The sequence below is a fragment of the Aspergillus niger genome, assembly GCF_000002855.4.
Source record: "Aspergillus niger supercontig An18".
Lineage (NCBI taxonomy): Eukaryota > Fungi > Ascomycota > Eurotiomycetes > Eurotiales > Aspergillaceae > Aspergillus > Aspergillus niger.
The window spans coordinates 799,815-822,062 of record NT_166533.1 but is presented as its reverse complement, the minus strand read 5'-3'; the positions used below and the strand labels follow the sequence as shown (position 1 = coordinate 822,062).

The window sequence follows — 22,248 nt, the reverse complement described above, 5'->3', positions numbered from 1 at the left end:
GTTTTATTTATCTACGTGGTGAGTGTATAGATGGATGTGGATGGGGACGCCACATTCCGGTGATGTTGGCTTAGGGCTAACGCCACTATTACTATACTAGTAAGTAAACTGGAAAGTTTGATAATTATGTGCTAAAGACTGACTGGCTGGTATATACATAAGGTATCATCACTCATATCCTAATCCTGATAATATCATCCGACTCTCATTCACTCCCAACCCCATCACCCCTAATGCCCGCGACAACGTCCCCCGTCGCAACCGCTGCAATCCAATCGCCACCTTCCACCCCTCCGTCTCCTGCAACACAAACACATACCGTTTGCCCTCGTGGTCACGCACCGACGCCCGCAACACATGCAGCGTGCGCTGATCCTCTCCTCCGCCTGTTGATAATCGGCACGTGTTCTTGCACATCTTGAGCAGGTTGCCGAGGAATGCTTCCGATTCCTCTGGGGTCGGTTCATTCCCGCGCCGATTGAATGGCCCCGGCGGGGGCTTCGGTGGTTGGCGCTGCGCCCCGAATTTCGGACACCATACCTCAACGAGGTTCATCGTCCACGCCTTCACATCCCATTCCCGCTGACCGACACCGCGCACGTCGTCGTCGATGAAGAGGCCTTCTGTCGTGATCCTCAGAACCAATCCGTCGCTGACCATGCCCTGGCCTGAGACAAGTTGCGCCACAGGGCTGCGCACAAAGTTGTTGTTGAACTCGAACACGCCCTTGATGACAATCTTGTCAGGATCTTTGGTTTCATAGGCCCCGCGATTTGATGGTGGTGGGGTCGTGCGTGCTGTTGTCTGTGACGGCGCGTATGAAGAGTCCGAGTACACTGATGACCCAGAGGTGGCGCCGCCGTACGGCCGGCGGGGACGGTCAGTCGGTCGAAAATTGGAATATGAGCTGTCGGTATCGGTGCGGGAATAAGCAGGTTTCTTGGGTGATGGAGTGCGGGGAGTGGACGTGCTAGATGCCTTTTGGCTGGCCGCTTCTTTGGCCGCTGCCTCCTGCGCATCTTTGGCTTTCTTCTCGGCATACTTCTTCGCGGCAGCCTCTTTGAGCGCCGCGAACTTAGCATCAGCTTCCTTCTTAGCTGCAGCTTTACGCTCCTCTTCCTCCTTCTCTGCCTTGGCCTTTGCCTCAGCAGCTTCACGCTCTGCTTTAGCCTTGGCCTCCGCGGCCTCGCGCTCAGCACGGGCCTTGGCTTCGGCGGCGCGTCGCGCCTCTCGTTCTCGGGCTTCTTTTGCCCGACGTGCTTCTCGCTCGCGGGCCTCTCGGGCCTCTTTCTCCGCTTTAGCTTTGGCCTCCGCAGCTTCACGCTCCGCCTTGGCACGCGCTTCCGCTGCTTCTCGTTCCGCCTTGGCTCGAGCTTCCGCGGCCTCTCGCTCCGCTTTGGCTTTGGCTTCGGCTGCTTCGCGCTCCGCCCGTTCTCGGGCCTCACGGGCGGCCGCCTCCTTGGCGGCAGCCATCTCCTTCTCGAGCTGCTCTCTGCGCTCCCGCAGCTCCCGCTCCATGGCCTCGCGCTCGCGCTTCTGCTGCTTCTCGCGCTGCTCGGCTTCCCGCTTTCGCTTAAACTCCTCCATCTTGCGGCGCAGCTCCTCCTTGCGCCGGGTCTCTTCACGGGCCTTCTCCCAATCAGCTCCACTTTGAGGTTTGCTTTCAGAGCCGGGTGGCAGACGAACCCTGTCTTATTTGATCCGCCTGCCTGCGGCGGCGGTTGCGGGGGTGGTCCACTTCCGGGCCCACCAGTGTTCTGGTATTGATGGTTCCCGCCATACTGGCCTGCACCCGGAGGCGGACCCGAGTTGAAGTTGCCCCCATATTGCTGCTGTCCCTGTCCCTGTCCCTGTCCACCATTGTGACCGTTCGGGCCCTGATTTTGGGCCCCATACTGCTGTCCCCGCGCATACTCACCTCCGGCGCCATTGCCGGAGGGTCCACCCGCGCCTGGACCCCCGCCGGTGCTAAATCCAAAATTGGCCCGTCGTCGGCCTCCCCCAGAATCTGATTGTGAGGCGCCCACGGCCCACCCGGCGACCCCAACTCCGATAGCCAGCACGGCGATGGCCATGCCGCTGCCACTGGCGACGGTGGCAGCGTACCAGGCTTTTAGAAGGGGTGATAGGAGGGTCCAAAGTAGGACAACAAAGAGTGTGCAGGCGGACCCCGCGATGAAGCTATTGCGTTGTGGCTGGAGGGAAGGGAGGTAGAGGAATCCGGAGCCGGCGGAGTGAGGGGGGATGATAAAGATGTCGTAGTTGCCAGGAGGGAGGTCGGAAGTCTTGCGATATTCGCCCTGGGTGGTTTGTGGCTTCTCGCCGTGAGGGGGAGGGGGTGGAGGAGGTCCCTCGTCCATGGTAGGCGGTCGTTAAGAATAAATTAGGCTTCGATAGGTGTTTATATAATATATATATCGCTTGTTGATGGCTAGTGGAGGCGCATTTGCGATCGAGGCGACATGATCAGACGACAAGGCAGGCGCTGGAATCCAGCGCGTCTAGATCGAGATAGGAGGTCAGATAGCTCAGCAATCGTCAGTGAGAGCACATACCTGGTGGAACAATAATAATAGGTGACACGATGATTGCGAGGGAGGAGAAAGAAGACGGAGAAGACAGGCGACGTGGGATGAGAGATCGGCTGGCGGCAAGAGGAACGCCTAATCAGGATCGACTCCGTTTGTGTGATCCTCGCAGCAACGCTAACGGATCCCTGGCGACCAGCGTTAAATGAGATATACTATGTATATACTATAAAGCTCACCCGCTGAAGCGGTGGGATATTCTGTGTGTGTAACCTGGCTGATGTGGCAGTGGAAGGAGATGGAATAGTTGACAATAAATCGGGATAAACGATGATCACTCAATGGCTGGGTTTCAGTTGCTGAGCACGACCGATTGACAGTTTCTGATTCGATCCCTTGTCAAACGGGGATTCCGATGGGATCGGCTTCAGCTGTACACTACATTCTGGAGGGCTACTGGAATTCTATCGGCACTCCCAATGAGCTCCGGTGCAGCCTGCTATACAATGTCGTGATGAATGCAGTGGCACGTCCACATTCCAGCGGAAGTCTATAGAGCACAAGCACCCGCCGCGAACCCGGCTGGGATCTCACAACCTTAATTAGAACCCTGGCCGGGTGGGCTTAGAGTTATCTACTGGGTAGACTACCATGGATTCCTTGTTGTATCCGCTGATTGCAATAATAGCGATCAAGATTTGCTTATATCTCTGCAGGATCACTAAATATTGAGTGTTTGTGTTTGTTTTGGTTTCGCTGTTTTGGAGCATCGCGTGGGGAACCGGCAGTCTTCTGATTGGTCAACGTCTCCGCACTCGCTGGTTGGTTCAATTCATGACTAATGATTATCACGTGTGAATCTTCTCCGTTTTATGCCTCAGGCAATAAAAGGGTCGGATGGCCTCACGGATGACTGCCAGTCATCTTGAACACTAATATATCTCCGTCCAGTCGTATTAGATAGTAAAGCTAAAGTAGCCACCGCAGTCACTCATATGGTCGGATTCTGACCGCCTGCAGCCGGGATGATCACGATGATGTCCGTCCGTGATCTCCAGGCACCAAGCGATCACGGGATGCGTTAAGTCAGTTGCGGAGAGAAAGGAGAGGGAAAGAGGGGAGATACTTACGCCTCAAAACTTCTGCCTCTCTCTCCCCAGTTTTATAGTAAAACAACTTCTGTCAGCCTGAAATTCGAGATCCGCCTTGTTTCAGCCTTTTGCTGCACCAAACTTACTGCCAGGCGGTGACTCCACGCTTAACGGAAGCCGGCCGACGCCATCCAATCCATTCAAGTCTCCAGTCTCCAGTCCTGACGCCTGCTGCGTTGCTGCTGCTGCTGGTCAGTCTAATCCCATCCGGCTCTGCTGGCTGCTGTCTCCCATCCTCTCGACTTGTTTACCAGAAATTCCCTCTTCCTTCTCTTCCTCCTCTTCCTCCCGTCTCCCACCCCCCTGTTGGCGTCATTTCTTGCCCCTGGCCCTGTCAGGTACCGCCCCCTTCCCCGCCGCCAACTGTCCTTCTCTCCGTCCTGCCCCGGCTTCAGCCTCAGCCGACCTCTATTTCTTACTCTCTCGCGCAATCAGCGTTTCCCTTTGATGCCGCTATAGCCTGTCCTTGTTGACCATCGCTCTCGTGCCCCTCGAGGGCCCGTCCCATCCACCATGTCCTACCAGTCACAGGCGGCTCCGCATCTCCCGATCCCCGTCTACAACCCCATGGCCGCCATCAATGCCCCCGCCGGTACTTTTCTGCCCGGGACCAAGGTCCAGGTGGGCAGCCACCGGGTCGTGGTTGAGAAATACCTCTCCGAAGGTGGTTTCGCCCACGTCTACGTCGTGCGCCTGCCTCAACCTGTCGATGGCTCCGATCGTGCGGTGCTGAAGCGCGTGGCCGTCCCCGACAAGGCGGCCCTGGCCAACATGCGCACGGAGGTCGAAACGATGAAGAAGCTCAAGGGACACCGCCATATTGTCACCTACATTGACTCTCATGCGTCGCAACTGCAGGGCGGCGGATACGAGGTCTTTCTCCTCATGGAATTCTGCGCCGGCGGCGGACTGATCGACTTCATGAACACGCGCTTGCAGAACCGGTTGACCGAGCCAGAGATTATCAGGATCTTCTCGGACGTGGCCGAGGGTGTCGCATGCATGCACTACCTCAAGCCTCCGCTGTTGCACCGGGATCTTAAAGTCGAGAATGTGCTGATCTCCCGTCACGGAAGCTCCACGCTCTATAAGCTGTGCGACTTTGGGTCTACTGCGCCGCCGCGCCCCGCGGCCACTTCGGCGGCTGAAGGCCGGCTGATTGAGGATGACGTGCAGCGCCATACGACGCTGCAGTATCGCAGTCCGGAGATGATCGACGTCTATCGGAAGCAGCCTATTGACGAGAAGAGCGACATCTGGGCTTTGGGAGTCCTCCTATATAAACTATGCTACTACACGACTCCGTTTGAGGAGGTGGGACAGATGGCCATTTTGAATGCCAGCTACAAATTCCCTAGCTACCCACCCTTCTCCGACCGCTTAAAGATGCTGATTGGTAAGACCCTCTGCGCGAAAGAAAGGCATTGTATTGACTCTCCCAGCCTGGATGTTGAAAGAACACCCGCAAAAACGCCCGAATATCTATGAAGTGGTGCGCGAGATCTGCCACATGCAAGGCAAGGATGTGCCGATCCGAGACGTAAGTCAGGTACCTGCAGACGCAGTGCGGATACTCACACGGATAGATCTATGCCAATCGCTCGACGTCGGAAGCCCGCCGTTACCAGGAGCTGCCACCTTCCCCCACAGAAACACCACAGGTGGGCGCCGTCTTTTCTCCCCCAATGCAAGAGACGCAGATCATTCCCGAGATTGCCCCCATGCGACGCGGCCGCCCGACCAGACCAACCCCGTCCCAGCACAACTCGGCCAAGCCGAGTCCGTCACCATTCCGTGGATCTGGCGATCCATTTTCCGTCTTGGATGCTGGAAACCGACAGCGGGATTCCGCGGATGAGTTCTCGAACCGGTTCCCGTCGCTGGATCAGTTCCAGATCCTGCATGAGAAAGGGGGCAAGTTCGACTTTGAGCCCACCGTGTCCGAGAAAACGGAAGACGAAGATCTGGCTCAACGACTTACCAATGCTCTGGCAGACGATGCGTTCGCCAAACGCCCCGCGGCAGAGAACGATCCTCTTCCCAAGACATCTTCGGAGCCGACCATTCAGCGCCGTCCCCAGCCGGCACCGATCAAGACCAAGTCGTCCGAGGTGATCGAGACTTACCGCGAGGAGTCCCGGCCTCAGGTTCCCTTGTACCAGCCTGTGCCGCAGAAACCCACCATGGTCTCGACTGGTACCATGACCTCCCCGCCGGCGACGCCTGGTGTGCCGAACTCCAAGCCAGCCAGCCGGCCCATCTACAAGTTCCCGTCCAGCGACCACCAGCGTCGGCCATCCAGCCAACCGTGGCCGGCAGAGGCGGACAAAAAAGCAGCTCGGCAAAGCAAAGCTCCGTCACCCACCTCTTCGTCCTTCCCCAACCCGCGAGTCTCGAACGACCGCGTCTCCGATCTGTCTGCTTCGCCACGGCCGTCGCTTGACGGACTCCGACCTACCAATTTGGATGTGGAGGAGCCCGTGGGCCGATCTCGGTCAGCCAACAGCCGCTCCCGGCCTGTGTCTGTTCATGCTAGCGCACGTTTTGAGCTGCCTCGCGGGTCGGAGAGCGCGCGCTCCTCCCTTGACCTGCCACGCAGCCCTTATGAAGGCGGCGCACCGCTGCAACACGCGCGCACCGAAACAGACCAGCTGTACGACCGCAACATCTCGTCGGATGTGGACTATCTGCGCGCACGCGAAGAGGAGAGCAGCCGGAAGCGCGAGAAGCGGTATAGCGGCACGTCCAAGCACACGAAACGGTCGAGCTTGTCGACGCTGTCCCTGTCAGGCACAAAGACGCTATTTGCGGGACGATTCGGCGATGCGTTCCGGCGGTTCGAACATAGTAACCAAGAAAGCAAGGCACAGTCTCCAGTGGCGGAAGAGTTCCCCAAACCCGTACTGCCTTCGCCGGAGGTGACGGCAGAGCCGGCCAGCGAACTGATCGAGATGGACAGCGAGGACATTTCGCCGGAGATGCGGCGGGAGCTGGAGCGGCGGCGGCTCTCCCAGGAGGAGAAGCGCGTAGCCAAGGCAGCAGAGGAGTACCGCCGGCGGGTGGCCGAAGGTGGAGCGGGTGGCTTCAAGGGCGGCGACGGGTCCCGGTCGCAGGCGATCCAGAGCAAGGTGCAGTCGCTGCTGAGCGAGTCGAACCGGCCACCGGTTCCGCCCAAAACGGCGACGGGCTACGGGCGATACACGGACGAGTCAAGCGCCGCTTTGCAGGCAAAGCCCACGGAGGCACGTCCGGACACGCGAGGATCGCGGGTCAGCGGCACGACAACGTCATCGATGCAGGAGCGGTACGAATCGCGCGGACTGCCTCGACAGGAGACGGCTTCGACGGGCTATGCCGCCTCTCAGCGCACCGGGTCGTCCCGACCGGCTCTGCCACCCAAGCCCAAGGGGCTCCGAGTGGGGGGTATCGAGACGCGGACGGAGAGCCAACCCGCTAGTCCGACGGTGAGCTCGCCGGCGACGGCAGGCGATGACTGGGAAGCCAACTTTAGCCGGCGATTCCCAAGCCTGTCGGGGTTAGAGATGGAGACGGAGATCGAGATGGCGCGGGTGCCGCTGCGGACGCGCGAAGTATAGCTGAGTGCAGATGTGAGGGTTGAATATAGATAGAGCGGTATCTGGTATACATAGGTAGACTTGTATCAGCGAGCGAGCATTGCATTGAATCATAGTTTCTATGAACTATATCGAGTATAATAACGAAGTATACCTTTTACTAAACAGGATTTCTGCGGAACGCTGTCGACTTTCCATTTCCAAAATAGGTCTTAAGGTAGCGCCGCTTTTCGCTTAGGGTCAGCTGGGATCAAGGCATGAGCGCGTCGGTGCGTGTGCTGCAATCCGGACGTAATCAGACTTGGCCGCAACGCCCACGGTTGCTCAAAGAAAGGTCCCTTGGGTATTCGTTTAGACTTATAGAATATTCCATTATAAAGAGTACCATTCCAGTTCACTAATTCAAAATCAATATGCAGATAGAAATCTACCCTAGAAGTACTCGTCAACACACTAACCGCCAGACCAAAAACGGTATATCAGCCAAGCGACGGAGAGATACGCGTCCCAACAGTCCTCAACGAAGGTATGAGCCATTACTGCAGCCCTATATAGATCACTCGCATCTTATAGGTTCGAATATACTGTACAGCCCAGCGGATTAGCATAGAAATTCCACCGTGGAGGGGGGTGGTCGGTATATCCAGTCGACTTCCATATAACTCGCGTAAGGTCGACCGCACAAGTCACATATAAGAGCTAGGCGTGATCACTGAACTGATTTTCCGGTTAGTCCAGAGACTTCAGTGCTTATGGCTGCTTGAAACTTCAGCTCGACCGCGTCGAAGATGATGAACATAGTACGTCTCATAGTAGGCGAAGTTTACCATTTACTAGTACTCGGTGTTTAGGAATCCAAAGCCATGCCTGGTCGCTGGAGACTTGGAATTCCCAAGATTTGCTCGGTGACATGAGAATAAGAAGAGTAAAGTTGGTTGCAACACGGATCGTTTAGTACACTACGTATTGAATTGGTCTCCCTATCTTATCATATGTCGAAAGTTGTGTACTGCCAGAAATGAGATCAAATTAGAGGAAGTTTGAACGGGTTCAAACAGTCTCTCAAACAAAAGCGATAATCGGGAAAGACATATCAATAAATCCGTATAACCTAGCATTGAAAGACTACTCAGAAATAATATAGAATGATATTTCATATAAAAAAAGCCTTTGCATTTGCATAACAGTATAGGGAATCTTAATTCAATAGGAAAAACCTAAACCAAGGCGTCTAAAGAGCCCTATTCAGGCTTGATGCCGAATTATCCATGGCATGCCCCCAAGGGATCGAGCAGTATAATAATTCGGACATTCTTGTAAAAGTTTATTAGTGGACAACAAGCATAATGTAATTCAGAGATCTTACAAGAATAAGGGTTTGGCAATACTGCAGTATCTAGCAAATCCGGTAAAATGTTTACTAAATTTTATCTGTACGAAAGATATGCTCAAGTCATCTCTCAGACAGAACTGGTCACTCACATTCATACCATCACACTATGTAATCCTATCACTGTCAGCCTATAATCTAGAGTTATCTTTCAGGTAAGAAGGGGTCAAACACATACAATCTATCCAAATTTATAATGTTAGCCTATATTCTCCAGTTCTCTCTCTCGGGTGGAAGGGGTCGCCCACATATATCCTATTCATATTCAGAAACTGTCAGTCTACATTCTCTAGTCATCTCACAGCATCAATCTTCTATATCCACTAATTCGACTGATTATGGTTTTATGAGTGGATGGCAAGATGTGCATGTCAATTATTATAGCATAGTTACCTTTTTAAACAAGCTATGGGTGTTTTGGAGGCCAGGACCATCCATAATGAATGTAGATGTCCACGGTGAGACGAGATGACGTTTGGCTCGCGTTCGTTGTCTTCCATCCTTCTACTCTACCTGGTCAACTTATGTACAGATATCCGAGGCCCATTGGTGGATGAAATAGTTGTTAAAATCTTCTATATTGCTATTTTCTGGGTTCTTCATAAATACAGTCAGTCACAACTCGACAATCGGCATAAGCAATTGTAATAAGACATTGATCAGGCTTAGTAGCAAACACGTGACAACAATAGAATATGGATACTCAAAAAGGTGGCTGCACATAAGAAGATGACGTCTAGGAACTTGTGACTGCCAGCATGCTTTCTTTTAACCCGTTTATCCTCTATTGAACTAAGGAAGTTTCACATGGACACCTTTCACGGTACGTATGCTCGCTCAACAAACGCCGTATTGCCTAGTAAACCTTCTCAGTGAATACCTTGACGACTATTCAGACTGCACGGACGACCATGTCCCTCGGGTCGGGTCGGAGGGAGGCGCTGGCCTGCTGTGTCACGACCAGCTGATGCATGGACTCACCCGTGGCTGTCGCGCTGGCTCGCGATCCTTATCCAATGGGGACAGGAATTTCTGAATTCATCTCGTCCCATATACTTCATCATGCCATCGACAAAGAGGGGCATGTGCTCATAATAATCCGACATTTGCCATACTGGATCAGTATCAGGATAATAGAAGGTTGGACCAGAGAACTGTATCGTGTTCTTACGTTGTTGTAAATGCTACGTAGGGCTCTACATGTCACGTACAGAATCAGCCTGATCGGCTTAGTACCCAAAGATATCTAGTAACAGCTCCATTTGGCAGAGTTAGGGACGCGACCATCCAAAGCAGAGCAAAATGTAGTGCATGCTCTGCGAGCAACGAGTGTGTGGCCCGGAGGTGCTCAGGTGCCATAATCATAAAGCGGCGGGATCCGTAGGAAATCAAAACCATGTTAGCATCGTATTACCCAAAACGGTTAGTCTACCCCGGACTCGACTCTTCTTTGCTCTCGTCATCATCCAACAAGAATCCGCCTCAGCTTCAAGCTTCACGTTTCAGAGCAGCACATCATGGCTCCCATCCCCCTCAGCACGGTCGACAGTGTGTATTTATTTTCTCTAATTTAATGTGATCAGTTACTAACTCTATCTTCTGCCCAGCCGACCTCAAAGACGTAATCCAACACCTCTTCGAAATCCAATCCGCCGTTCACGGCTACCTCGGTCCCGAAACTCAACAAGAGCTCGTCCGCAAAATGTACCCTCCTTCCTATCCCTGCCATCTTCCTCACCTAAGATTCCACTCTACTAACGGATTACGTGTTATGCATTCAGAAAGAACCTCACCCTCGCGCTCTCCACCCTCAGCACACACACCTCCGATAATCACCCCGACGCACAATCACAATCACCAGGAAACAGCAACGACCCTCCCATCCACAGCATCCAACTCCCCCCCGAGATTATCGACTACGTAGATGCAGCAAGGAATCCGGATATCTACACAAGAGAATTCGTGGAGTTGATCCAGCGCGGGAACCAGGATCTGAGGGGGAAGAAGGAGGCGTTTGGGAGTTTCCGGGATGTGTTAGCGAGGGAGATGAGGGGAGCGATGCCGGAGGTTAGGGGGGAGGTGGATAGAGTGGTTGCTTCGTTCGGTGGTGATGGAAATGGGAATAATAATGGGGAGGGGAGGGGATGATGTTTAGTTCATGATGATGGTTATGATCGAATAGAGGGATAGAACTATATTGGGATGGAGTTTGGGAGTGGAGTTATTTTTTGCTTGCTTTATTTTGGGGGGTTAATAATTATGATGAGTGATTTGTGATGATGGATGATGGAAGGAATGTGATGATCGGAATCCAATGCCGACTAGACTGAAACTCAGGTCAGCAAGCAAGTTCAGCCTTGTGTGTGGCAGTGGCTGCTGCTGCTGCCCCCTGGAGTTATTATTAACTCTTCAGACCAGGAGCAGAGGGATAAAAATAAAACTGAATGAATGATCGAAATAAAAATAATGGGATGCACGTGGGGATGCAAGGACTGTTTTTCTCCTTTATTCTTCTCCTATATGATCTCATATGGAAGGGGAGGAGAGCAGGTATAGCAGGCATAACATAACCCTATGTGGGAGATCATCCACCAGAGTTAGGATCCACCTCAGGACGGAGTATCTCAGAGTTTAACATAACACAACATTAACTAACTAACAGATAAACGCTCAGCTGAACAATAATAATGACAACAGAGTGAACAGTCTCCCCGCCCAATAAACCAGGCGAAGGGCAACTGCAAATAACAATGCACCGCGTCACGCCGGCCCCCGCCCGTCAGCCGGGCACTGACTGCCTTTCAGTGTCCCCAGACGGCAAGGATCTGAGCCCGACGACCTGTCATGATTCTTGATTCATTACATGTCGGGTAATTGCCCGCCTGCCCCGGATCCTGCATCGGCCTCTGCTGCTGCTGCTGTCTCTGTCTGCCTCTTCCTCTTGTTAGTCGCTCACTCGTCTAGCCTTCCTCTTACTCGCTTAGTCTCGCTTCCTCTCTCTCCTCTTCTTCCTCTTTCTCTACTTCCTCTTTCTCTCTTCTCTTCTCTTCTCTTCTCTTCCTCTTTTACTTCCTTCCCATCTTATATCGTCTTCTCTGCAATGGCATCATGATCACCGGCCCTACCGCCTCCCCCGGCAATGGCGTGGTTGGGCCCTACTCAGGCGACAGCCTGGCCCTGCGCATCGTCATCGCTACCATGGCCGCTCTATCCTGGTATAACGCCATTGAACTGGTCATCCTCGTTTTCGTGACCTTCTCCCAATATCGCGGTCCCTACTTCTGGTCCCTGCTCATCTCCGCTCTCGGCCTGATTCCCTACTCCGTCGGCTTCCTCCTCAAATACTTCGCCCTCACCTCCGCCACAGCCCTCTCCATCACCTTCATCACCATCGGCTGGTACGCCATGGTAACCGGCCAATCCGTCGTGCTCTACTCGCGACTGCACCTCGTCCTCCCTAACCCCAAAGTCCTCCGCCGCGTCCTCACCATGATTATCGTGAACGCCTTCCTTCTGCATATCCCCACCTCCGTCCTGACCTACGGCTCCAACCTCTCCTCCCACCCAGCCATATTCATCGACGGCTACAGCATCATGGAAAAGATCCAAATGACCGGCTTCTGCCTGCAAGAATTCATCCTCTCTGTCCTCTACATCTGGGAAACCATCCGCATGCTCCGTCTCGATCCCGACCGCGGAAAACGCAAAATCATGTACCAGCTCGTCGCCATCAATCTGATCATCATCGCTCTGGACTTGGCCCTCCTCGTCATCGAATACCGCGACCTCTACATCCTCGAAACCATGATCAAGGGTGTCATCTACAGCATCAAGCTCAAACTCGAATTCGCCGTCCTCGGTAAACTCGTCCTGCTCGTCCGCAGCGCCCACAACCTCACCTGGAAACCTGATTCGCCGCTCTATGCGGCCACCGCGGCTGTCACGGTCCCGCCGCCAATCCCATGCCGGAATGGCGACATTGTTCACGATAATTTCAACAATGACTTCCCCGACTTCGTCGATGCCACTCGCGTCCCCTCTGATCTCAACCACGCCGCGGCCGGCGCCGCACCCCGTCGACGGCCCCCTCCCCGCATGGACTCGGAAGAACTCTCCATCGCCATGTTCGAGCACTCCGAGAGCGGTGGTGCGGGGACGGGCAACATTTTACGCAGTGGGGTCGGTCGAGACCGAAGTTTAGACCGAGATCATGGCCATAGTTTGGATCTCCCGCCATCGGGACATTCAAATGGCTCACAGTCGTGGAGTGGGGAGACGCAAACGAATAACTCCGCCACGGAGCGGGAATTAAGTCCGTTGGACTTTACCAAGTCGTTCGGGAAGCAGGATAGTAGGAGTAGTTTCTAAGCTGCTATGACGATGATGATTTTGATGATTATGGTTTGATGAACTGATGATTGATTTTTCTTGTACAGTACTGACAACACTACTACTGACTACGAACATTGTGTAGTGGTTGTTGTTGTGGTTTGGTTGCCTTTGCGGAGATACCCGATACGATACCCACTTTTGATTATCTTTACTTTTTTACTTTGCCGTGGGTGGGATCGATCCATGGGACGGCGTTAATATATCATTCTTCCTTCTTGAGTATATTTTAAACATAGCTGAATACAAATCTAATCAAATTAAATAAAACAAAACTTTCAAATCTCGGTAAAATGCATACTACGTACTATGAACTCTGTAAATCAGGGAAAGCAAACCGGCAACCCGGCACGAAAATCCCACAGTTCGTTAAGAAATAGTAACTAAGGTGAGTGAGTCATTTCTCCCCACCAATCAAATAAATCATAAAATTCCGAGCGATGATCGATCATCTCACTGGCCAACACGGAGTAAAGTAGTACTTAGTACATACTAGTTAAACTAGTGAGTGAGTGAGTGAGTGGTTTTGTCTACCCCTCATTTCTCCATGAATGATAATCAGTGATTTGTTTTCTTGTCCCACTTTACCTGTTTAGGCTTGGGTTGGTTGAGTTTGGTTGGCGTTCACCGACATTTTCTGGGTGAGTAGTCTAGGTGGAGGTGGAGGTGGATGTTGGGAGTAGGTTCTTACTTCAGTGGTTTTAGGTTTGGGTTTAGGGTTTGTTTCTTTGTGTGAGTTGGGTACTGGATGGGATTTGGGTATGAGAGTATGATGATATTCCCAAATAGATTGGATGTTATAAACCATGTGATGGATATTCATGGTTTGTGTATGTGAGCACACATTGGAAGAACTTATATAAGTCAATGGAGTTCTGGTTGGATTGAGGTATAGATCAGATCACCTTGGTATTTCAAGGTTGAGTTGATGCTTGGAATATGGGGTGAGTAATGTTAAGGAGTGGGAGGTGCTATTTTGGATGGTGAGGGATCATTCATCAAAGATTAAAAGTGAAGGTGGGTTGGGTCAGAGGTGGATCGTAATGATAGTGATGGTGGTGCTATGGAGTACAACGAAATACATGAGATTGTATCACTTATGCTCATTTCAGTCAAGTTCTGCTTGAAGGTAGTCAGGCTGTTTTATCAGATAGTGTGCTTTTACATATGATGCTATGAGCATTGTGCACCCAAAAAAGCAGATCCGCTTGAAGGGTTGTGGGACGGTAGAATTGAGGTATTCCCATTACGCATACATGTGTTTGAAACCCCATAATTAGATGGGAAACCATAGGCTTCTAAGCAGTGGCAGATTCTTATGCCTCGACAGAAGTTGGACATCGTAGTCCCTTGGTAATGACATGGGAATGCAGGAAACAAGATGATAGAAAATATCTTACGTTGTAGATCTAACATCTCCCAGGATAAACTTGAGAATAAATGGTAACGATCCTACTATTTGTCTAAGAAACAGCCATGCAATTCATTGTATGAGAGCAGATAGTCCAGCTCGTACCTAGCTCATTCGCTGAAAATCTACCTCTCCAAACATTCTAAACCAGAGTAAAATTCCGAAATTCGGGTGACGCAGAAATCCAGTCATGAAGCTCGACTTGACCTATAGCCACTCGTCGACTGAGTCCATTTCGAGTTTCGACAAGCAATACGTTGACCACAAAGATGTCATAGTCACGTTCAAAGAGGCCAGTTCCCTCCGAATCATACCATTGACCTTGTTCGCCTCGACCTAGAAATTCATATTTGGAATATTCATGATTCATCGACAGAGCAAGCACATCCAGTTTGGTATCGTGATCCTTGCTGTAATCATGGCCGAGGAATTGCCAATGGGCAGGGTTAGACTGTATCCACACGTCAACCTTTTCATCACCCAAGCTGTGCAAACTTGCATGTATATGCGGTGGCCATTTATGGGGTTTGATCTTTGTGTCTCCCCGCTGGACCATCCGAGCACGGAGTGACTGTGTATGTGCCAGCAATGCTCCTGGCTGATCGGCATGTTCCACGTATGATGAGGGAAATATCCTTTCGAAATCTTCCTTTCCCCGAATATTTGCTACCCCAAGTGCTTCTTCGTTAAGCTTATCAACTGATGCCCATCTGGACCTGATGACGGTCTTATAATCTTCCCAAGTCGTGTTGACATTCAGCATGAGCGGTGATGGCTCTGGGAAGCAACCTTCTTTCCACGCCAATACAATACCAAGTCCTCGAACCATGCCGCCGTCCTCGGCTTCGTCCCATGACAGTTCTGAGTTATGAGGCCGAATTATGTGCACCAGTTCCTTGGCCTCGAAAGATGGGATGCCCCACACACCCAGTAATGTATGGATATCTGTCTTTGAATCCAACCGAGCAGGCCCCATCATAGAAGACCATGACCAGGTCGGAAATATATCACCTGTTTCTGCACTCCTCGCCACTAGTACCTTGTGTTTATGGATCGTGTCGAGATTCCAGAGCATACCCTTCACAAATTCACAGTATGGTACACCAAAATAATGCTCAGACCCATATTTCCAATGCATAATGCCAGAGAATGCCTTAAGAACATCGGCATCAAAAGTAAGAGTCCTAGAAGTAAAGTCACTCACTAGGCTCCTGTAATCCTGGGCTAAATTGAACATTAAATCCAGTGGCCTCGACACTCCAGAGCTTGTGACTTCCTGAGAAGCCCGTGAGCACTCAAATAATACCCCTGTATCTGCAAGCAACAACACTCTTGTTGATAGCAGTGCCTCCTGAAACGTCCAGCCCCGGGTTCCCCATTTTGCATATGTGATAAGCGTAAAGATGCCATGCTCTAGGACGCCCAGTTTCATTCCATGTGTCTGATATTCTAATGTTCTTTCTTGCGTAACCCCGGGAAGACCGTGATCCATACTGCGGCCTTCTAAATCCACTAATGTAAGATAAGAATGGCTGTAGATATTACCCATGGCATTAATCTGTGAGTCTTTCACGGTGATGTTGTCATCTTGCACAATACAAAGTCTGTCGATCCAGAGGTACCGTATCTTCAATTCAATGCATGCACGGATACTGTCCCTAATGGTGGCCGGTAAAGGAATTTTGAAGAGGTAGCCTTCTTCTTCCAGTGCTTGAATGGTGTTTGTTGTTGCCAATGCATATGTGTCGGTAGTGCTACCCCACACGTAGCTCAGGGTAGCATATCTGCAGCCAGGAGGAGCCCCTACTACGCATCCTCTTTCGGTGTCAATAACTCGAAATTCAAGGGGCGGTGTTTCTAGAGGTCCATTGTCACACGGAAATCCAAGCTTTCCGTCATGCTCTTTGTCACACTTCCCCAACCAGGTACGAACTGTGCTCCAGTCCACCATAGGCTGCTGCAATTGTGTTCGTTTGGTAGAACTTTCATTACCCTCTTGGGAAGAAATAAAGTTCCCACCAAAAATGCGATATGCAGATGTTGAGTAGCCTTACAATCATGATTAGCCTACGCTCAAATTCGTGATAAAATTATTATACAAACTCTTGACGCAGATTCCCATGATAAAGTCAAGATCCTTGTATGAATTCCTGTAAATAATATCCAGGAAACAAAATGAATCTAGGTTGTCTCCTTCAAGGCCCATAAGTTGGGTAATAATGCGACAAAATTCACAATCTCCAGACCGCTGCAGTATGACCTGAACGCTCCCAAAGTTTAGCCTAAACATGGGGTTGACAAACATCCTTTCATGTGCGATGTGCCACGGCCTAAGATGCTTGCAAAATTCACAGAGCGAAGCATAGGGCATACCATCGCACTGAGCGCATTGCTGGTGGAAGAGGGTATATCGAACATCTATCATAGCTGAAGGCTCAATTCTCTGACTGATTAAACGAGGACGGGGCTCATCGTGTGAACATAGTTCAACCCATTCAAGACACGAACACAAGGGACACGATTTGACCTCATCATCCACAACAGGCTGGCTCACACCCTCATTCTCGTCCATGATGACCCTTCGACGAGGTAGCTCGTATAGGAAAGTTCCGGAGAGGAAGGATCACCCCAAAGATTTAAAATGCAACAAGCTGTGACAAGCAGAGCAAGCGTAGTAGTCGGTTTTCAGGAGGCTGGGGTGGAGGTTTGTTCCAATTCTTCAATAAGAGCCCTCTCTGCTGAGTTGGCAGAGCTGAAAGATAGGGATCTGCTCAATGCATGGAACCCCACCTCTTAGGCGTCTGCGCGGGTGATCGAACTAATCATATCACATGGTGAGGCACTTGCGTGCTTAGTGCTGAACGAATCGTCGACTCGAACGTAAGCATCATAGATGAGCTGAAAGATCTCCAAAGGTGCTCGATAATATAGTGGTGGCTTGCTGGTCAACGTATCTGACACGCACATCGAAAGGGAAGAAGATGTGGAGGTCTCTGACAATGATGGAGGAAGAGACAAGAGGAAAGAGGAAGGTGCATTCCATTGGATCACCTGTTTCATCTGTCAGATAAGCTGCCTTCCTAAAATAACTCCCACCCCATCAGGCGTGGAATGTGTCAGTAACTTTGTATCATCTATGCGATGTATGTTATACGTTGCTCCCCAAGTGCCTCAAATGCACGCAACGTTATCACAAACTTCCTTTTAAATCTACTCCCGCGTATCAACACAAGAACAAGCTGCTGAACTAGTGTTATCGCATACATCATCGTATGGTTGATCAACTAACTGGTTACCAAATTGAATATAATACAGTCTCAATCTCTTTATTCAGCAAACAATCAAATCATGAACGCCTTGCATATCGGATGCATCCCAGCGCCTACAATTTCACAAGAATCAAAGTCCCACAGACACCAATCCGGAGCACTAAATACACGGCAGCCGCCAAAGAAAAGAAGCATCAACAAGAAATGTCGCAGTAAGTACCATGCGTCCAACGCTCAAAAATGCAATCAATGTTAGTCTCATTTAATCAGCCACGGTTCTTCGGCTGCGCCAGCATGTTCAAGCGGCTGACGCTCAGCACACCCCGGTTGCGTGCACGCACACTGGCCGGAGTGCTGATGCCCGGAGTGCTCATGCGGCTGGTCGTGGCCGACCGTAGAGGAGTATGCGAGCGAGGCTTGGTGGGACTGGGAGTCGCAGCTTTGGTTGGGCTAGGGGCTGCAACTTTGCGAGCACTCAGAGTGGGCGCCTTGAGCGGAGAGGGCGAGGTCATCTTCATTCGCTTAGCACTGCGCGCGTCCGCGGTCAAGTCGACAGGCGGCACATTCTCCGTGTCTGTCTCATCCTCGAGGGCAGCACGGTTTCTCTTCTTCTGGCCGATGCCGTGCGGCACACCCGCGACCTCAGGGAGATCATTAGTCTTGGTGTCTTCACCACTCTCACGGGTCCTCTTCTTGTGGCCGATTCCGTGCGGCACGCCTGCAACCTCAGGCAGGGGATTGGCATGGACATCTGACGGGCGGACATGGCGGATGGTCGGGGTTGTCGCTTGGGCAGGAGACTTGGCGCTGACCCTGTTCTGCTCCGGAGTCAACACCGGCAGGGTGGGATAGACAACGTCGGAAGTGGTCCGCGAGGGACTGGCAACCGGAACCTTCGATGGAGACGGCGAGAACATAACCTCCTCGTGGCGGGCCTTGACACTAGGAGTGAACTCCACGCGCTTCTTGGGGGACGGCGTCTGTGCAGGCTCCTCCGTGGTGCCTCGCGATCCGAACAGCAGGTTCGAGGTAAAGTCGGGAGCAGCCACATGGGTGCCCGCGGCAATCTTAGAAGGATCCTTGGAGAACAAAGGCTGGTGGCGGCGGAGGATCGACTTCAGGTTACCCAAAGTGGGCAAGTTGCTCTTCAGCCGAGGGTTGAACTCTGTCTGAGGCGTGCGCGGCACATCGGCCGGCTTCGCAGCAGGAGACCGGACGAGCGATGGGATCATCGAGGTGCGGGGCGGTCTTGCGGTAACGGAAGAAGCACGCGCCGCAGAGGACCGCGTCGGGGTCATCAACGAGCTGCGCACTGTAGATCTGGGCCGGGGTTGCACAGGCTTAGGAGGACTGGCTGCAGTGGGACGACGCGTCGATGCATCATCGGCCTTGTCATGCTTGACGCGTTTGTTGCTAGCAGGGGCAACAATGGCAGGTGAAGGACGTGCAATCTTGGATGGCGATGGCGAGTTGCGGTCCGATTCGTCCAAACGCGCCTTGGAGTTGGTTCTCTTGAGCGTCTTGACCACTGGCTGGAAGCGTCCTGGGGTGGCACGGAAAGCCGACGCATGACCAGCAATGGAGTCCATCTTCTTGAATTCGGCCATGTGCACGTCGCTGAAACGACTGGCCTTGCCCTTGGGCTGTACGATCTTCCGGTCCGCTGCCTCAGCGCGATTCTGGTCGGGCTCCAGGGTCATCTGGGCTTTGATCTTAGCAGCATCCTCGCGCACGGTCTCCATGAGCTTCTTGGCCTCGTCACTGAGCTGCGATTCGCAGGAAAACTTAAATTCGAACGCGGGGGTGCCGTAATAGGGAGCGGGTGAGGCCTTGGCTTTGGTAGGAGTGTTGTCGGCGAGAGTGTCCTTAATCACCTTGCCTTCGGCGTCCTTCTTGATGGGCTTGAAGCCCAGGATCAAACCGGAGTCTGCCTGCTTGGTGGTGCTCTGGCGGACCTTGCTGGGGTGCATTTCTTGGTGGGACGGGCGCACGAGGGTGCTGGAGGGGGTTCTGGTGGGTGTGCTTTTGTGGACGGGAGTGCTTCTGTGGACGGGCGTGTTTCTGTGGACAGGTGTGCCCTTGAGAGTTGGGATAGATTTCTTAGGAGTCGATAGCTTGGAGGCAGTTTCAGGTAGAGCCTTGGGGGTAGGGTTCTTTTCGGTCTCAGCAACAGCAGGTTCAGGCACAGCCTTGGGAGTAGGCTTCTTTTCTGTCTCAGCAACGGCAGGTTCAGTCGTATCCGTGTTGGACTGAGACTCAGCGATCACCGGAGTCACCTCAGCAACAGGCTCTTTAGCTTCAACCTTGGACCTTCTCTTAGACGCGGTCTCGGTCTTGGTCTTCTTCCGCGACCGCTGCACGGGGACATCCTTAGCAGCATCAGCTGGCTCCTCGTGCTCCACGACGGGAGGCAATCTCTCCGGCTGTTTGCCGAGACGAGCCATGGTTGTATCGATTTCGGACGTGTTCTCGGAGTTGTTGTGATTGTTCGTGTCGCAGGGGGCGTTGTTGTCAGTGACGACGGGGTCGGCAGGGGCCTCAGGCTCCTTAAGGTCGAGTCAGTGAATGTCATGCAAGGGCGCGAGCAGCCCATCGGAATGGAGGCTGAGTGGGATGGTGTGGTGTGCTCACCTCGGTGGCCTGGCGGCTGCGCAGGCGGGCGGACCGTCGAACCGCCATGGTGGTGGTCAATGTATATCGGGTGACGTTGGAATTGGGTATCGAGATGTCGAAGAATTGGAATTGTGTGGGGGGATGGATTATGAATTAAATGAATGCAGGGCGAAGGCGAGATTCAAGAATAAACAAACACCCGCAGGCGGTGAGCTGACGTCAGGGCTTAGCTAAGCGCGTTGTGCTATGCATTATCCCTTCATTAACTATAGTTATCGACGTCCATCATCATTATTTTAAAACACTATTTACTTTTGCTCATTACACATTCTACCAATACATTACAATCTACTCTACAACCCAAATGGGTACGTTTCTTCCGTCCCCATCGCCGTCCGCGGCTGCACCGTCTCCAACGGCTTAACAGCCTCGGTGCTATCAAACCAGACATACGCATCGAACTGGTTCTGCAGATCAGCCTGCGAGTAATGTGACATGCGCTCAGTATCAGGCCGATAAATGACGCCGATGAAGCGTTCCAAGCGCTGATCCTCCGCCGCCATCAAGTCCCTCATCTCCGGACTCATTTTCGTAGGCCTCAAATCCAACAAGAAGCTCTCAATGCCCGTCTGATGCGCCAACCACTCCCAACTATCCGGTCTCGACGGCTTCACCTTCATGATCTCCATATCCTCATCCCACTCATGCGCAGCCGCCACAGTCCCGGTATGTGTCCCACAGCCGATCAGAGCAACCTTATCCCGACCGAACTGCTCCCGACACAACTGCCCGATATTCACCTCATTGCGCCGGATACCCATGCCCGTGTATCGCGCATCGCCGCAATGCGAATTATGCGCCCACACCACGGCCTTACTGCCTGGCGGCTTATGACGAAGAATGCGTCGCAGCGTATCCACCATGTGCGTATCACGCAGGGTCCACGATGACGCAGAGCTATAATACATAGCCTTGTAGTATCTCTCCGCGTCACGCACCAAATATGCATTCTGCTGACTGCTATGCGACTCTTCGCCGTCATGCGGATCCTCCTCCGCATACTGCAGTCGCTTTCGCAGCAGATCGCGCAGCATGTCCACAACGCCTTTTTCGCAGTCTGCCAACCCGCGCAGCGACGCGAGCCCGTATGCCGTCGGATCATCCACCCACGGTTGTAAACAACCGTAGCGACGACGCGCCAGCTTTCCTGCCTCTGGGTCCACGCGGTCGAGGTAATCTACGACGGCGCGGATGGAAGCGCCCATGCTGTACAGATCAAGACCGTAGAATCCAGCCTTTTGATGATCGGGTAGGTTGGCATTGTGGTCACGCATCCACTCGACTAGGTCTTGCATTTCGCGATTGCGCCACATCCAGGTTGGAAAGCGCTGGAAAGGCTCGTGCTTGTCATTGGTGAGGTGGGCTTGGGGCCCGGGGCGTTGGCGCACGTAGCGGTCGATGGCTTCGGCATCGGGCCAGTCGGCTTCGACGGCGACGGTAGTGAAGCCGTGGTGCTCGATTAGGCGCTTGGTGATCTCGGCGCGGGCGGCGTAGAATTCAGAGGTGCCGTGGCTGCCGTCGCCGAGGAGGACGACGCGGTAGTTGGCGAAGCTGTCGAAGTGGGAGGCGAAGTTGGGGTCGTGGATGGGGGGGAGGGGACGGGCGGCGGTGGAGAGGAGATTTTGGAGGGACATGATCTTCTTCTTCCTTTTTGATAAGAACTTGAACATAGATTATACCAGTACGGTATGTATAGTACTGTAGTTAGCCCATGATGGTTGCAGTTGACTGGGATACGGGTTGTACGAGAACTGCAGTATAAGAATGGTGTTAGGGTTAAGATGAGATCACCTCCCGCTCATGATGACTTCACTGCATACATACCTATCAAAGCATACAATAACTGAACTCTTTCTGTCAAA

General features: G+C 52.4%; 8 protein-coding genes across 8 annotated transcripts; 4 read left to right on the top strand and 4 right to left on the bottom strand.

Moving 5' to 3' along the window:
* Positions 1-3: 3 nt before the first annotated feature.
* Positions 4-2,360, bottom strand: An18g03670 (uncharacterized protein; the record flags this gene model as incomplete). Its single annotated transcript, XM_059745732.1, has 3 exons — positions 4-91; positions 320-1,648; positions 1,687-2,360. The coding sequence occupies 3 exons, from the start codon at positions 2,358-2,360 to the stop codon at positions 4-6; spliced, it is 2,091 nt and encodes a 696-aa protein (XP_059602911.1).
* Positions 2,361-4,192: 1,832 nt separating this feature from the next.
* Positions 4,193-7,275, top strand: An18g03660 (uncharacterized protein; the record flags this gene model as incomplete). Its single annotated transcript, XM_001398788.3, has 3 exons — positions 4,193-5,075; positions 5,122-5,219; positions 5,266-7,275. The coding sequence occupies 3 exons, from the start codon at positions 4,193-4,195 to the stop codon at positions 7,273-7,275; spliced, it is 2,991 nt and encodes a 996-aa protein (XP_001398825.1).
* Positions 7,276-7,667: 392 nt separating this feature from the next.
* An18g03650 (uncharacterized protein) lies at positions 7,668-8,168 on the top strand (the record flags this gene model as incomplete). Its single annotated transcript, XM_059745731.1, has 3 exons — positions 7,668-7,780; positions 8,027-8,054; positions 8,106-8,168. The coding sequence occupies 3 exons, from the start codon at positions 7,668-7,670 to the stop codon at positions 8,166-8,168; spliced, it is 204 nt and encodes a 67-aa protein (XP_059602910.1).
* A 1,993-nt stretch (positions 8,169-10,161) lies between these two features.
* On the top strand, positions 10,162-10,568 carry An18g03640 (uncharacterized protein; the record flags this gene model as incomplete). Its single annotated transcript, XM_059745730.1, has 2 exons — positions 10,162-10,192; positions 10,228-10,568. 2 exons carry the CDS (start codon positions 10,162-10,164, stop codon positions 10,566-10,568), a joined length of 372 nt encoding a protein of 123 aa, XP_059602909.1.
* A 1,184-nt stretch (positions 10,569-11,752) lies between these two features.
* An18g03630 (uncharacterized protein) lies at positions 11,753-13,012 on the top strand (the record flags this gene model as incomplete). Its single annotated transcript, XM_059745729.1, has 1 exon — positions 11,753-13,012. The coding sequence occupies one exon, from the start codon at positions 11,753-11,755 to the stop codon at positions 13,010-13,012; it is 1,260 nt and encodes a 419-aa protein (XP_059602908.1).
* A 1,574-nt stretch (positions 13,013-14,586) lies between these two features.
* On the bottom strand, positions 14,587-17,016 carry An18g03620 (uncharacterized protein; the record flags this gene model as incomplete). Its single annotated transcript, XM_059745728.1, has 2 exons — positions 14,587-16,439; positions 16,818-17,016. The coding sequence occupies 2 exons, from the start codon at positions 17,014-17,016 to the stop codon at positions 14,587-14,589; spliced, it is 2,052 nt and encodes a 683-aa protein (XP_059602907.1).
* A 963-nt stretch (positions 17,017-17,979) lies between these two features.
* An18g03610 (uncharacterized protein) lies at positions 17,980-20,392 on the bottom strand (the record flags this gene model as incomplete). Its single annotated transcript, XM_059745727.1, has 2 exons — positions 17,980-20,256; positions 20,345-20,392. The coding sequence occupies 2 exons, from the start codon at positions 20,390-20,392 to the stop codon at positions 17,980-17,982; spliced, it is 2,325 nt and encodes a 774-aa protein (XP_059602906.1).
* Positions 20,393-20,679: 287 nt separating this feature from the next.
* On the bottom strand, positions 20,680-22,248 carry An18g03600 (uncharacterized protein; the record flags this gene model as incomplete). The annotated part of the gene is made up of 2 exons (XM_001398782.3): positions 20,680-22,047; positions 22,207-22,248. Coding segments are annotated over 2 exons (1,410 nt in total), but the record flags the coding sequence as incomplete, so codon positions are not given.